Below are 14,111 nucleotides of genomic sequence, written 5' to 3'. Positions count from 1 at the left end.
GTCCTTAGTAGCTACTGCCTTCAGTTCCCACTGAACTTGAAAGTAATTTTATATGAGCAGTAAGATGGATAGCAGTTAACTTGTACAGATTAGTTAAGACATAACGTTGATGGTGGAGCTTGGACATAGGGAAGATTCTGTGTTGTCAGGCCCAAAAATAAAAAAAAAAGTCTAAATACATTTGGAAACCAAAGGAATCTTAATTGTATAAGCCTATTACTGGATGAATATAAAATTGTTGTTAATGGTGCAGAAATAAGTGTTCAATAAAGACTTCCTTCATGAATCCTGAACGGAGGGAAAAGTACATGATTATGTTGCATGAACTGCTTTTCAGTCCATTAGTAACAAAAGAGGATGTTTTAAAAACACTTATTAGGAATAAACACTTTGAAACAGGACTTGTATCTCACAGTCCCTGTAAGAAGGAGAGCTCATCTGTTGATTTTTAAGAACAAACAAAAAACCACCCTGGTACATCAGGGAGGTTCCAGAAGATGGAAGTAACGTTAATGTTTCATGCCGATAGTAAAAAAAAAAAAAAAAAAAAAAAAAAAAGTATAACCTGGATAACTGTAAGCCGGGTTGCCTGACGTCAGTGACAGGCAAAACGGGAAACTCTGACAGGGAATTCTGTTCGCAAGGAAATCGTATAATTACATTTCAGTCAACATGTCTGTCTTAGACAATAGGTTTTGTCAAACTTGTTCTCAGTCATTGAGATTACAAATATGGTAGTCTAGTTGTGTAGATACACATTTGTTAAACTTTACTTTAAAATGTCTCAAGACTGGCTCACCTGCAGATCTCAGAGGTAGCTGGTTTATTGTCTACTGGAGTTCTGCTAAAACAGTATTAGATTTCACACTCCATCAAGATCAGTAATCTGAGAGTAGGTGTAAAATCCTTACAGATGAAACTCGTGGGGTGGGGGAGGCAGAAATAGTGACACAGAAACTGTATAGATCTATCTTGCATGTTTTGTTAATCTAGACACTCAGGAATGCCGCCCCAGTACCCTTTTCTCTATAAAGCTAAATGCATCGTTACACATTTAGGAGGAAGAATCCAGGCTGCACCTGGAGATTTGAAGTACAGATCAGCACTGTTTTTCTTGGTTGTAGATAAAAATACTGAAAAACATTGCTGTGAAGCTCTGTTGTCAGTGTTCCAGAAATGTTTAAAATGGGATGTTAGTAAAACTGATGTTGGTGTAGAAAAGAGTTGCAAGATATTTCTGAGGTTTTGGTAGAAGGTTTTGGAAATGATTTATTTTAGAGGTACACTTTTTTCATCACAGTGAGGCTAGTTAAGCACTGGAACTATGAAAGTAGCAGAGACTTTCTTATAAGGAAATTGAAGTCAAAATTGGACAACTTTTTTGGTCTCAGTGGTAGTGACTGGGTGAGGTTAAGGCAATAAATGTACTGGGCTGCAATAAACACGGGTTGTGTCTTATTTAGCCTTGCATACAAAGTATTAAGGGGTTGGGAAGCATAAACTGAAAGAAGTAATAATATTGATGCTGTACGAGTGCTAAAGGGAGCAAGATTTTTTTTTTTCTCTTCATTCATTTGAGATGATGTCAATATTAAGTATTTCAAATAGACCACGTCAGAAAGATCCTGAATATAGGAATCGTGCTGAGACAAGTTCAGCTTTGACTTGATGACAGAGCAGTTCTCAGTTATGGTTAAGTGTTGACTTGTTCCATGTACGACTTTTTTGTCTAAGTATGTTATTCTACAAACTTTTGTTTCTGAATTTGTATTCAGAGCATCTCCTGAAATGGTGCAGCTCTTGGGGCCAGTTCTGGCAGTAAACTATTGTTTCTTCCTTTTAGCTTGTAGCAGTTTGCTTTCATTCCTATAGGAAAAAAAGGAAATTAGTGAAGTTCCATATAGCTTTAAGGACAAAGACAAAATTTCTAGAAGGCTCACGATATCAAAGCTAGATATGGCTGACAGTGCCCCTCTTTCTGATGGGAATTCAACAGAGAAGGGGGAAGATTAAGATGTCTGACAAATATTTCTGGTTAGGGAAGTGCTTTTTATTTATGCATTTTGTCTTTTCCCTGTGTACTCATTTTACACAACGAAAATTGTCATATACTTTTTTGGGCATTAGTTTCCTTCAGGGTTTAACAGTTATGTCTACTTCACTCATTTATCCAAGGTGAAGCTAAATCTAACTGTACATAGTGCAACAGCTGATCTGCTGTAGGTAAGACTGCCATCTCCTATTTAAAAAAGTTTAAAGTATGCACTAACTGGAGCATCCTGAAGTTTTGCTCACCTCATGAGATTCTTTGTAAGTGCTCCACATACAGGATCAACTGAAGAAAGGATTTCTGAAATAATGTTGCCAAGGACCATGTTTACAAAATCGTTGAATTCTGTTTTGCATGCCAAGTGCTCAAATTGTTCCATTAAATGTGCTTAAAATGACATCACTAGTCAACATCTTTCTGTAGAAACAGTTTTTCTGAAGATAATGAGATACAGTTTAGATCTTAAGACTGAGTGGAGCCTGACCAGCAAGTTAAATGGATGTTTACATACACCAGTTGGGCCTGTGAGCCAGAATGAATGCCAGCACTTGAAGTGCTTTGGTGGCTCAGGGTAACTTGCGGTCAGTCATTTGGTAACTCCTGTCGAGTATCAGTGTTGATTTCAAGCCTCATCCATGGCAGCATGGATGAGTCCTGCACACAAACAAAAAGGAAGGGAATTCAGTTTAATGTTTGGTTTTTTTGACTACCGTTCAATGGAACTTCTTTATGTAAGACTCTTGACAGTGTTTGTTCAGCACAAACTTGCTTCTTAAAGATGTGGTGCACTAACTAAATAATATATGTAACCGTGCCTGTAATTCCTTTCCGTTTCTCTTCTTGCTAATAGTAACCTTTCAGTATGAGCACCTCACTTCTTACTGCAGAAATATCATCAGGAAAAGAAATGAAAGTGAATTTCTACCGAGCATTCAGTTTGAATAGTGTAATAAAGACTTTATTTTCAACAGCAGATAAAGCAAAAAAAATCTACTGTGCATGATAAGAAGCAAAATTGGTCTCTTTTGGGGTTAATTTTGTACAGCTCCTTTTAGATGAACCGCTAATGATATGTTCAGATCCTTAGTTTTTGCTGCAGAGCTAGGGAATATTAAGTATTGGAGCAGCGAGATGATAAACTTCAGCAGTGGAGATGCGGTGTTGGAGGCAGCTGGGGAGGTATTGGTTTGCGGTTCATTTATTTCTGAGCCTCTTTTTCTTATCTGTGTGTTCTGACAGAGCCTAAGGAAACAATGTGTTTCTAAATTAAACTGGCCCAGACCATCTTTAAAAGTCACACTTAGAAGATTTTCTGTGATAAGGCTTTCAAAAGTGAGATCTATTAGAAAAAGAAGAGCATTACTAAATATTACTTAGTCATGTGAACTCCTGTGCATGCTTTTAGTCTTGTTAGTATTTACTTATGCAAATCAAAGAGAATGGGGGGGAGAATTGGGTGTCATTTAAGCACTAGTCCTATAAGTGGTACTCTTGAAGTTAAGGCATAGGAAATCTATCAGTTCTGTCCCTCAGTTTTGAATGCCAACAGCTTTTCATCGTGTCTTCCCAGATCATTTCTATCATGCTGAAGAAATGGGCTTCTTCTGGAGACCTTCCTGTTGCCGCGTTCCCATGCTGTCCTTTGAATGTGGAAGTTTTTATATTTACTTCCTGTGCTGAGGGGTAAAAAGGAAAATTTGTCACTGTTAATGGTGACAGAAGAAAGAGTTATTTAGTTTTACAAATAAGAGGGGTGTGAATTCAGCTCTACCCTATGTCTCTTATTCTAGCTGAAGTAGTTTTTCTGCATGTTCTGGGGTGAGGGATGGAAACAGTACTGGGCAGTATGAGAGAGAGATAAAAGACAAAGGGGCAGACTGTGAAAAGACAATCTTGAGCATTAAAGAAACTGACCTGCAGCTAGTGCTTTCTGTGATTAAACTGTTGCAAAGAGGTAAGAGGCTGTTGACTAGGGAGCAGCGTTCAGTACTCATTGTACAAAGAGTTACAGTCCAGCAATTTTAGCTGTGAAATCTTTCCAGCTGACACTGAATATGTTTATTTCACTTAATGGTTAAAAGTGCTTTGGAGTACTTAATTTTGACCACAACCGGAAGCATTAAATACACTTCCTTTAGGCCTGAAAAAAACTATAGCTCTTTAGTTTGCTTTGTTGAAACGGTTAGATGTGTAACCTTTGTCAAAGCGTGTGCATGCTTTGTGTGCTGTTACTGTAGTATTTAACAGTGTTCATGGGTGAGTGTGTGTGTGTCAGGACTGCCATTTTGGCTTTTGAGTACTTGTATGTGTAGTTATACACGCTTACGTGAAGTTTTCTCACAGTATTTCACTGGACCTGGAGCAAAAGTTCTGCTCTGTGTCAGCTTGGATGATTTAACATAACCAGTTATTTCACTTGTAGATGTATTGATCTGCCCCAAGAAGAGAAAAATAAAGCACCATGCTTTTAATTTCTTTGGAACTTGATATGAATAGCAGGCATTGCTGTCCCCATCCAGAGAATGCTAAAATTTAATATAAGCGGCAATCCTGGCATTCTTAAAATCCAGGACTCATTTTGTCAACAGGCTTCAAACTTGGAGTTCCCCTCTGGTTTGTTAGATCTTTGCATTTCTAGCTGCCCAGAAACGCAGGTTCAGTGAGAGGAATAAAAAATATGGCATTCAAGGGGTTTGTGTTTTTTTTTTTTTTTTTTTTTTTCTAGGCACTAGTCATCAGCCTGCCTTTTCTTTGGAAAAGTGGGTTAAGATGGAGTAAAAATCCTGTCAGATTCAGGAGGCATAAGTAACCTACTTACTGTTATGTGGAAATATAGGCGGCTGCACTACTATTTCTAATAAATCAGAGGGAAACTGTTGCTTTGTTTCCTAACAAGACACTGCTGAGCGTTGGTTCCCACGCAGACTTAAGTCTTGCTGAAATTCGTGGCACAGCAAGCTCCCGTTGAAACCCTAAAACTTTTTTTGACGTCTCAGAATTGCTTTCTGATACTTAAACTCCTGAAATCCACCTAATGTGATGGGTAGTCTAAATATTGCCTGTTGTATACCAGTTGTTTGAAAACCAAGCAGCCTGCTCAGGATTGTGCATAGAACCAGCCTTAATCACACTAAGTTCTTGGAAGAAATGCCATTTAAATTGGCTTAAATTTGATTTAATAATAATAATAATCTTGTTTAAATTCTTTTCCTGGTTACTGGATTTTTCTTCCTTTTGTAAACTATCTTTATTTAGCTGTGGATACAAAATACAAATTGTTGACTCTCAGTTGGATGTTTACATGACTTTGTTTTTCCTGGTTGAAAAATATTCACCACCCCATTAACTCCTTGATCGCTAGTATATCCATAAAAAGAAATATTTTTCTCTTTGCTGATTCTTGTCTGTCTTTGGAGCTTTTCCAAGGAGAATCGCTTATGCTGTTTAGGGTGTAGAAGAATGCTGAGGACTCTATTAATATTCAAAGCGTGCTACCATGGAGCTCTTAACTGCTACTTGATTCTGGTTTCCATAGTGTGGCAGCTGAGCTATAGATACTGTACACGTATCGGTAGTTCATTTTGATTGGATCAAGGAACAAGTTTTAAAAAACTTTACATAATAGACTTCCTGGGACAATTCTGATGACTAGATGTTGTGAAGTATAGGTATGTTGAGTGTATGTGGCACTTGTAACTTGAGATATATGAACATTTTAGCTAGAATGTAACATTTCCTTTTTGTAGTTTGTTTGCTGTTTACCTTTTGGTAGCTGTGTATCCTTTGACCCTGTGTCTGTTCCTGCTTCCATTACCCTGGTATCGGTTATCTCAGGTAGTCAGTGTGATAGTCAGGGCTCTGAGGAATTTTTTCAGGCATAATATAAATGCAAGGCAAGTTCCTTTTCTTCCTCCAGGAAGAAAAACATCCTCTTACGTTTGGGTTGATGGAATGACCCCTCTTCAAAGGGTTTTGTAATTGATTTGGAGTAGATGGTGTGCAAATACTTAAATGTGTGTGCTTTTTTGTGTTTTTTGGTTTTTTTGTTGTTGTTTGGTTTTTTGGTGTTTTTTTAGTTTTGTTTTTTTTGAAAGCATTTCATACTTGAGTAAGTCAGGACTATTGAATTGGACTTGCCGGATCTTCAGAGTATTAAAGTTAGGATTGTGCTTTCAACTGTATCTGTCATATCTCCACACTTAAATGTTTTTATGTGATACAAATGAATCTTTTAACACCTAAATGAATCCTTAATACTTTCAAACTATGCTTACTAGGTGTAGGAGGAATGTGGTCTAGTGGGAGGTGTCCCGGCCCGTGGCAGGGGGACTGGACTTAGATGGTCTTTAAGGTGCCTTCCAACCTAAACCATTCTATGATTCTGTATGCCTTCTAGATTGTGTACTTTGGCATGCCAGTTTTAGTTGTCTGCTGGAATTGGAGGGTGGCTGTGGATACAGTTGAAGGAGAGATGCTGTTTTCTGCCAGTGTTGTAAATGAAATGAAACCACCCTTTTTTTTCTTTACCCTTTTTTATTTTTTTTTACATTAAAACAATTCAGTACTAAAGAATTCTCTTTTACTGTCTTTAGATGAGTGGCAGTGGCTTTTGGTGACTTGCATTTTTCTTTCGGCAGTTTATGATGAGAGGTCTGTAGTTACCTCTGCAAATCTGCAGAGACCAATGGTTATATATGCACTTGTCATCTCTATTTTGAAGTATTTTAATGAGCCCTGATTAGGGATACTTTGAAACTGCATGAGGAAACTCTAGGGAGAAACAACACTTTTATCTCTTTTGAAAGATGGTAGGTGGCTGTGAACACATGTGGCCTGAAAAGTGTGGTGCTTTCATTTATCACTGCTTGCTTGTATTTTACTATCTCTTAAGTATCAAACTGTCCTGGAGTCTCCAGTCATTACTGTTGAAGATTAAGCATCCTGTCCAGTATCAGAGCTTTCCCAATTACACAGTGTAATCTGCTCAAATTTCATGAAACAGTGTAGTGACCTTTAGATCAGGAACTAAGGTCTGTGCTGTATTTTTGTTTTAGCATTTGGCTTGTGGGGTTTTGTTGGTGTGTTGGGTTTTTCTGTTGGTTTGTTTCTTTTTTTAAAGATACAGTCTGATTCTGTGTTAAGTATTTAACAGGCTCAAGTGTCAGCTTGTCAAGACTTTGAATTGGTGCAAAGTTGAGAGGGAGTCTCTGTTGCTGCCTAGTTAGTCAACTATTTACTTATAACACGTTGTCTTTTTATATAAGCACCATTGTTAAAGTACTGAGCTCCTGTGTATGATCTGTCAATTGAGTTAGGTTTTTCCTTTTCATTGGGAGGCTGTTACTGAGCTTAAAGGGAGTTATCAACAGAATACTAGGTATTGACATCTGTGTAAAGAAATTAATTCTCTGTTACTAAACCAGTAGGGGGCATTCCAGCTCAGTTTCTTCTGTGCCTCTTACATTTTATGAAGGGTGTGTTGGATTTGTTGGCAAAGTGCACCTTTGTTTAAAAGGTTTTTGTGAATATCTGCACTTCATTCAAATTGGCAAGATAATGCCAAAAAGCGTTAGGCTTACTATTAAAGGTCTCTTTGACAAAATGAAGGCTCTTCCTCTTTAATGTTATGCTTACATTAATTATATGTGCTGATCAATACAGAACATGATTATTGTATTGTCTGTGCTACTTCAAAACCTACTCAATACAGTTGCGCTGAAAACTTAAGTCTCTTTAAGAAGAAATGAGAAAGACCTAGATTTGCTCCAGGATCTGTCTGAATTTATGGTTCCTAAAAAGGAGTCTGCTTTTGTTTTTCTAATTGCAGAGTAAAGCAGTAATTTTATAGAGCCTTTAGGTTAACCTGTTCTGTGTATTTGCTTGTATTAAGCATCACCATCACTTCAGCTTCAGGCTGGTGAATTATTTGTGATAAGGGAGGTCTGGCCTCTTTTCTTGGGCTATATTGTAGCTATTTTTTGCTTTTGCCTACTGTTCCTTCTTGTCATGATCACTTCATTCTTCCATCAGTGGTTCAGCTGAAATATCAATAGTTGGTAAGTGTGCCTCTTAGTTATACCAGTGGAGGTCCTGTTGTGATTTTTAAGTTGAAGTTAATGAATTGTATTATTCATTAACCTAAATTTCTGTGCGCTTTAATTTTCATTAAATCTTGTCATAACTGTAGGTCACCTAGCTGCCTTAAATATAGGTGTTTTTTTAAAATTAAATGGAATTATAAATGATTGAGCTGTGGTGAACTTTTTTTATATGGTAGCTAGTCAGAAAGTAAGCTAGAAAATAAGAAGGTAAGATTACAACATGAAAAACCCCTTTCATCTTGAGAGTATTTCACTGACTTTTCTTAAGCTTAAATGGGATGACAGTTAATTTTAAAGTAAAATCTGAAACTCTGGATTGAGAGGTTTGGTTTTGAGCATCCATGTTTATACTGTAAAGGTGTTTGTTCTCATTAGGTACAATGAAGCAAATCTTCCATATAATTGCATTAGTGATATGTGACATTAAAGCTTAATTGGCTTATTTTAACTATCTTGCACATCAATTTCTTTTAGATTGTGAAAATTGAAAAGGTCGTGAGTGCGGTTTAATATTCCAGGGTGAGAGATTTCAATTTTAGGACAATTTGCAGAGAATTAATTAGGAAACATGACTAAAAGAAAAAGGATGTTGAATGCAAATTAGGCTGTTCATTAGAGTATAGAAGCTGAAGCATCTTAAAGTATTGTGGAAATTTGATTGCAAATTCAGTAAGCACCTTGATTGATTTTTTCTTTTTAAATTATTGTTATTGTAATTGTTCTTCAGGGTGTAGACTTAATGTAATTATCATAAGGCACTCTAAAATAAAATATGCTGCCTTTTTCATGGAGTTCTCTTTTAACCAGTATTTCTGTTTTGCAGGAGATTGATGAAGCCTGCAAGAGGATAAAGCGTGAAATTGATGATTTAGGCCCTGAAGTTGGTGACATCAAAATCATTCCATTGTATTCCACTCTTCCTCCGCAGCAACAGCAAAGGATTTTTGAACCTCCCCCACCTAAAAAACAAAATGGAGCAATAGGAAGAAAGGTAAGTAGTATGCTGTTTTAGTATGCTGTTCAGGAACTAGCTACTCACAGTCGTGTGGGCAGTTTCAGCTGTTTTAGATGTATTTGGACAGCAACAAGTAGAAGGCTTTTTTGATGAAGCCTTAATAATCCAAGATTTTATCACATTAAAATTTTTTAAGATAACTTGGAGTTTGTTTCTCAGTGAAACTCAAAATTCTGGCTTTCATCTGTAAGGCCAGAATGTTCTAGTAACAATTTGGTTTGAGTGAATGGGAGTGGCATTGATTTAAGTTTCTTGTAAGAAATCCAACCAGTCAGATTAAATACTGAATTTGACAACCACGTGATTTGTGGGGAGGAATGGGATTTTTCTCCCTAAATTATTATTCTGAGGCATCCTTTTTTTGGAAACAAAATGGAGTATCTCTTCAAGGGATAGCAGGTTTTGTCTGTTTCTCAAGGTTTTTGAGAAGGTGCAAGTTAAGACAAGTACATTTAAGTGTTAGGTTTGTGTTTTCTGTAGTAGTAAGCAACGGATGGAGGTTCTTTCATTTGGGCAAAATAGATTGAGAAAAACTTGAAATGGCACTAGTGAATGAATGTTCTTCATAAAATGAATAGTTCCATTCCTTGAATGGTCACATAAACTACACTAGAAACTATGTGGTTATCTCTCTAAAATTGAACATTTGGAAGGAGTCTTAATAGAGCTTCCTGAAGTTAAACTAATGCTATATGAAACTGTAGTGATCACAAAGTTAAGATTCTGAAGGTCAAAGCTGAATCATACTATCTGCTCTAGGCAGGGTTTGTTCCTTGATTATTTGGTTTTTTGTGCAGTACAGTGCATGTAGAATACTAGTGACAACTTTCTAGTGTTCTGGAAGAATAAATCACTTAATAAATTTAGTGAAAGGATCCTCTTTTTCCTATTGAAGTTGATTGTGAAAGCATTCAATCTGAAATCATGAAACTAATGCTGCAACAAGATTGTATTAGCAAATGACTTGAATGAAATTGTTTTTCAGTGATGAAGAAGTGATAGCTGTGTATTTCATTAAATTTTCATTCATGTTTAAAACCGTGCACTTAAAAATGGGCAGTTCCTGGGTTTCTTGATAAGAGAATAACAGGTGCAGCATGTAGCTTTCATTGTGTTGAACTGACAAAGCCAAGTGTACCAGTGTCGAAGAGGAAGACACCCTAAATGTAGTAATGACTTTACTACAAGAAAAATTGCCATGCTGGAAAGGTATCAGCTGTAGGCAAAAGTAGGCATGAAATATGTAAGCAATGGATTCAGACCTATAAAGCCATTACGGTGTTTTGTTTTGTTGTTTGTTGTATTTTTTGTTTTGTTTTTTCTAAACAAAAGATCACTTTTCCTCTTTGCCTGCTATGACTGAAATGTTCTGGCTTCTGTGTTTTGGTTTTTATCTCCATAACAAATCTAGCAATGAGTTGGAAGTGTGTCTGTGTGTTGTAAATTTGTTTAAATGTTGTTTTAGTTTCAGTCTTAGTGATCGTGATATGTGAAGTAGGACCGTGTGTTGCTGTGCCTCCACTATCTTACAAAATGTCTGCTTTCACAGACTCTCCTGTGGGAGTTGAACCTAGTTTTTCGAACTGCTGAGGAGAGAGAGCTAGCAGGAGGTCTGAATCATTTTAAAGGCTTTAATGGTCATAAAAACTAAGTGAGGTCCTTACAGTATTTGAATAAGTATCTTCTGAGCTTTAACTTTGTGAAAGAAAAGTAATATACTGGAAGTCTTGTGGCATCTTGCACCAGTAGTGATGGTAACAGCTAGTACTGATACAGCTTGATAGCTTAGCACTTTTTTGTCCTCTCAGATGTGCTAGGCAAGATCAGCTATTATTGTAAGAAGTCTTAAGATTAAAGATGATAAAATGATGATAAGATGATAACTAGTTACAGTTAATCAGAGTATTTCATTTATATTGTGGAGGAAGATGAAGATGACTTAAGAAGGAGCCTTTTTACTCCCCTTTCCTGTCTTATCCCTTTTTTCCAAAATGCGTTCTATTTTCTTTCAGGAGTCTTAAGCATTACTAGTTAGTACATATGCAATATAGACTTTTATAAATAGATAATATGTATATTTTAATATTCAAAATAACCTGCTTAAATTGATCTCTGAAATTCTTTGGTGTATCAAGTGGTTGATACTTAAAAACATTTTTAACGTAACCATTTCAGTAATTGCAAAATGGCAGTTACATACAATTTATCGTTTTACGTAGTTTAGCACTAATTTTCATTTGTTTGATTTCCAGGTAACTTTGATTTAGGCTTGAAAGATGTGGGGTAACTTCCTCAAGTTTTTTTCTTAAATTTCATGTGTTTTTACATTCATTAGTTGTGGATTTTAAGCAATGTGATTTTAACAGATGAGATCAGTACATACAGCAGAATCCACTGTATAAATAACTGTGATTTCCTTCTAACTTTGGAAAGTTCTGTACGATTCAAGTACAAGTTAAGTAAATTCAAGTACAAATAAATTGCTGGACCTTTGTGGACTTAAGCATGCTAACAGTACTGAGTTATTGGTATTGAAGTGTCCTAATAGAAATTGGTGGTTAAAATCAGGACCAAAACCTGCTCTTTAATTGGTATTTGAACGTTATGGGTATGGATGTTTCTGTACATTAGTAGACCTGGAAAAAGCAGAGACTTTTTAGATAAGGTACACTCTGTAACACCAAGCCGAATGTAGATCAACTAGTCTTTTAACATGGGAGTGCTAGTTTAATTTACATATTTAATGACTTGCAATTTTTTTATGAAAATGTATTGTGCTTTTGTATCAGCACTTAATTGCATTTATGTTTGTGGCTTTTATCTCTGAACTAATCTGTGCAGGTTAGCTGTGAATGGAAGGTATATGGGATTTTTTTTTGGGTTGGGGAGTTATAAGTAGCACATCATTTCAGGGTGGAATACTGTAATTCCAAATAATTTCTTTTTTTTTTTTTTTTCCCCACCCCACTGAATTATTGCTTTCAATATATAGTAGTATTTGGGGAAGCTTAGACCTTAAGTCTGCTTAAGAAAAGACAAGCTGAGAGTAATAAGTAGCTGACTGGCAAAGCGATCAGCCAGGAGGAAGAGAAATCAGCAGGATTATCAATCTAGTCCAGCCACTGGCTTCATTGTAATTCTGAACAAATTGTTAGGGGTCTCTGAAATTCTAATTGCTAAACTGAAAACAATGACAGAATGCTCTGAAATTAAGAGGTGAAAGGTAAGTAGTTCTTATGAAGTGCTGAATGGGTTTTGGGTCTTTTCTGAGGTAGCTGATTCAACTTGCTGCTAATATGTGATTTTGATGTGGTCACTACTGGGATGAGAGCTAATGGTACCTCTACACTGTTACCCTGCATGTCTGGACATAAAATTTAAATGATGGCAAATCAAGCTTCAGAACTCGGGTATCACCTTTGCTTTAATTTTGGCATGAGACTTAACCTTCAGAAAGTTTATGGAAACTTAAGAATGTAATCTTAAAAATACGTAAAGATGTTTGAATATCTGGTAATTTAAACGACAAAGTTGAAATTAAATCTGTGTTGTTCAGGATTTTAGCTGAATGTATTGATAAATGCTTTATTCCAAACAAAGTAAAATAATATACTGTGCTGGTACAGTTATATAACCTTTTATTTTAATATTATTTAATCAGTTTGCCCTTTTTAGGCTTTTAAAAACAAAAAAAAAGTTTAAAAGCTGGAATTAACCAATGATGTTAAAGGGATCCAGTGTAAGTTGTGGGGTTTTTTTTGTGTGGTTTTTTTTTTTTTTTACCAGAGATGTGAGAAAAACTTTGAAGTAAAATATTTGCTCTTCTGTTTCTTTTTCTCAAAACTAACACTTGTTACAATGTTAATAGAGATGCAGGGGAACAGAAACAGTGGACAAAAATTGCTCTCATTTCAGTAGAAGCTCATCTAGATCTGGTTGATTTCAGATCATCCTGTAAAAGTGTTGGAGCACAGTTTTGGTAGTTATTGGTGAAGTGAAGGAAAGTGCTGAAAATTCTTGGTGCAGAAATAGAATCAGGTCAAAGAGGTTACATTTACTATTTTGTTTTCCAACAGGTGGTTGTGTCCACCAATATTGCTGAGACATCATTAACAATAGATGGTGTTGTGTTTGTGATTGATCCTGGCTTTGCAAAACAGAAGGTAAATACTATTTTGATTTCTCTTCCTTTGTAGTAGGAAAGACACTGGAATCTGGTTTGCTTAGGTAACTCTTCCCTTTGTAAACACTGCTAGGTCTTGTCCCAGTTGAAGTCTTGACCCTGGTTGTTTTATTTTTGTTTTGTTTTTAACTTACGGTGGGTTTACACTTAGTCTGCAGTCTTTAGATGTCTAGAGCAGTCCAAAACAATGCAGCACAGAAGAATTCTATTTTCAAAAAAATTAAATGTGACTTTAAGAGTTAGGCCTGGAATATGAATTTGCTAGATACTCTAGGAAGTGTGGTTTTGTACTGTGTGTCTATGCTTGAGAATACTCAAGAAATCATGTGAAAGTAAATAAAAATGTTGCTAGAAGCCACCTGTTCTTCTAAGTCATGTTAACATAGAAAACTCCAGCACTAAAATGAGAAAAGAGAAATGATACCTAGGGTGTTGCTGTTTCTTGTCAGTACTGATCATGTACTGTTGCAGCCCTGAGGATTGTCCTCAAGCTTGTATTGTGTTTTTTGTATCCTGAGGTGTTCAGAGGAACTGAAATAGCTTGCCTATAGTAGTCAACCCAATAACTGAAGAAAGAATGAAACACAAATCTCTTAACCTTCATTTAGTTTTTTCACTAACTATAACTGTCCTTATAACTTGGTTTCTTAGACTTTTCCTTTAATACTCATACACATTATCAGCCTCTTAAACTTTTGCGAAATGAGAGATACAGCAGAATATAAGTACAGTCACTACATCTTCATACGCAAGTTTCAGTCA

General features: G+C 36.1%; 1 protein-coding gene across 1 annotated transcript in view; it reads left to right on the top strand.

Annotated features, from left to right (window-relative positions):
• Positions 1 to 14,111, top strand: part of DHX15 (DEAH-box helicase 15) — a 47,541-nt gene that overhangs the window by 16,439 nt on the left and 16,991 nt on the right. The window contains exons 6-7 of the mRNA XM_074587723.1: positions 8,975 to 9,142; positions 13,243 to 13,329. Of these exons, the coding sequence (XP_074443824.1) occupies positions 8,975 to 9,142; positions 13,243 to 13,329 (255 nt within the window). The remainder of the gene's footprint in view (positions 1 to 8,974; positions 9,143 to 13,242; positions 13,330 to 14,111) is intronic.

Source organism: Larus michahellis, chromosome 5 (assembly GCF_964199755.1).
Source record: "Larus michahellis chromosome 5, bLarMic1.1, whole genome shotgun sequence".
NCBI lineage: Eukaryota > Metazoa > Chordata > Aves > Charadriiformes > Laridae > Larus > Larus michahellis.
This window is presented reverse-complemented; position numbering and strand designations above follow the sequence as displayed.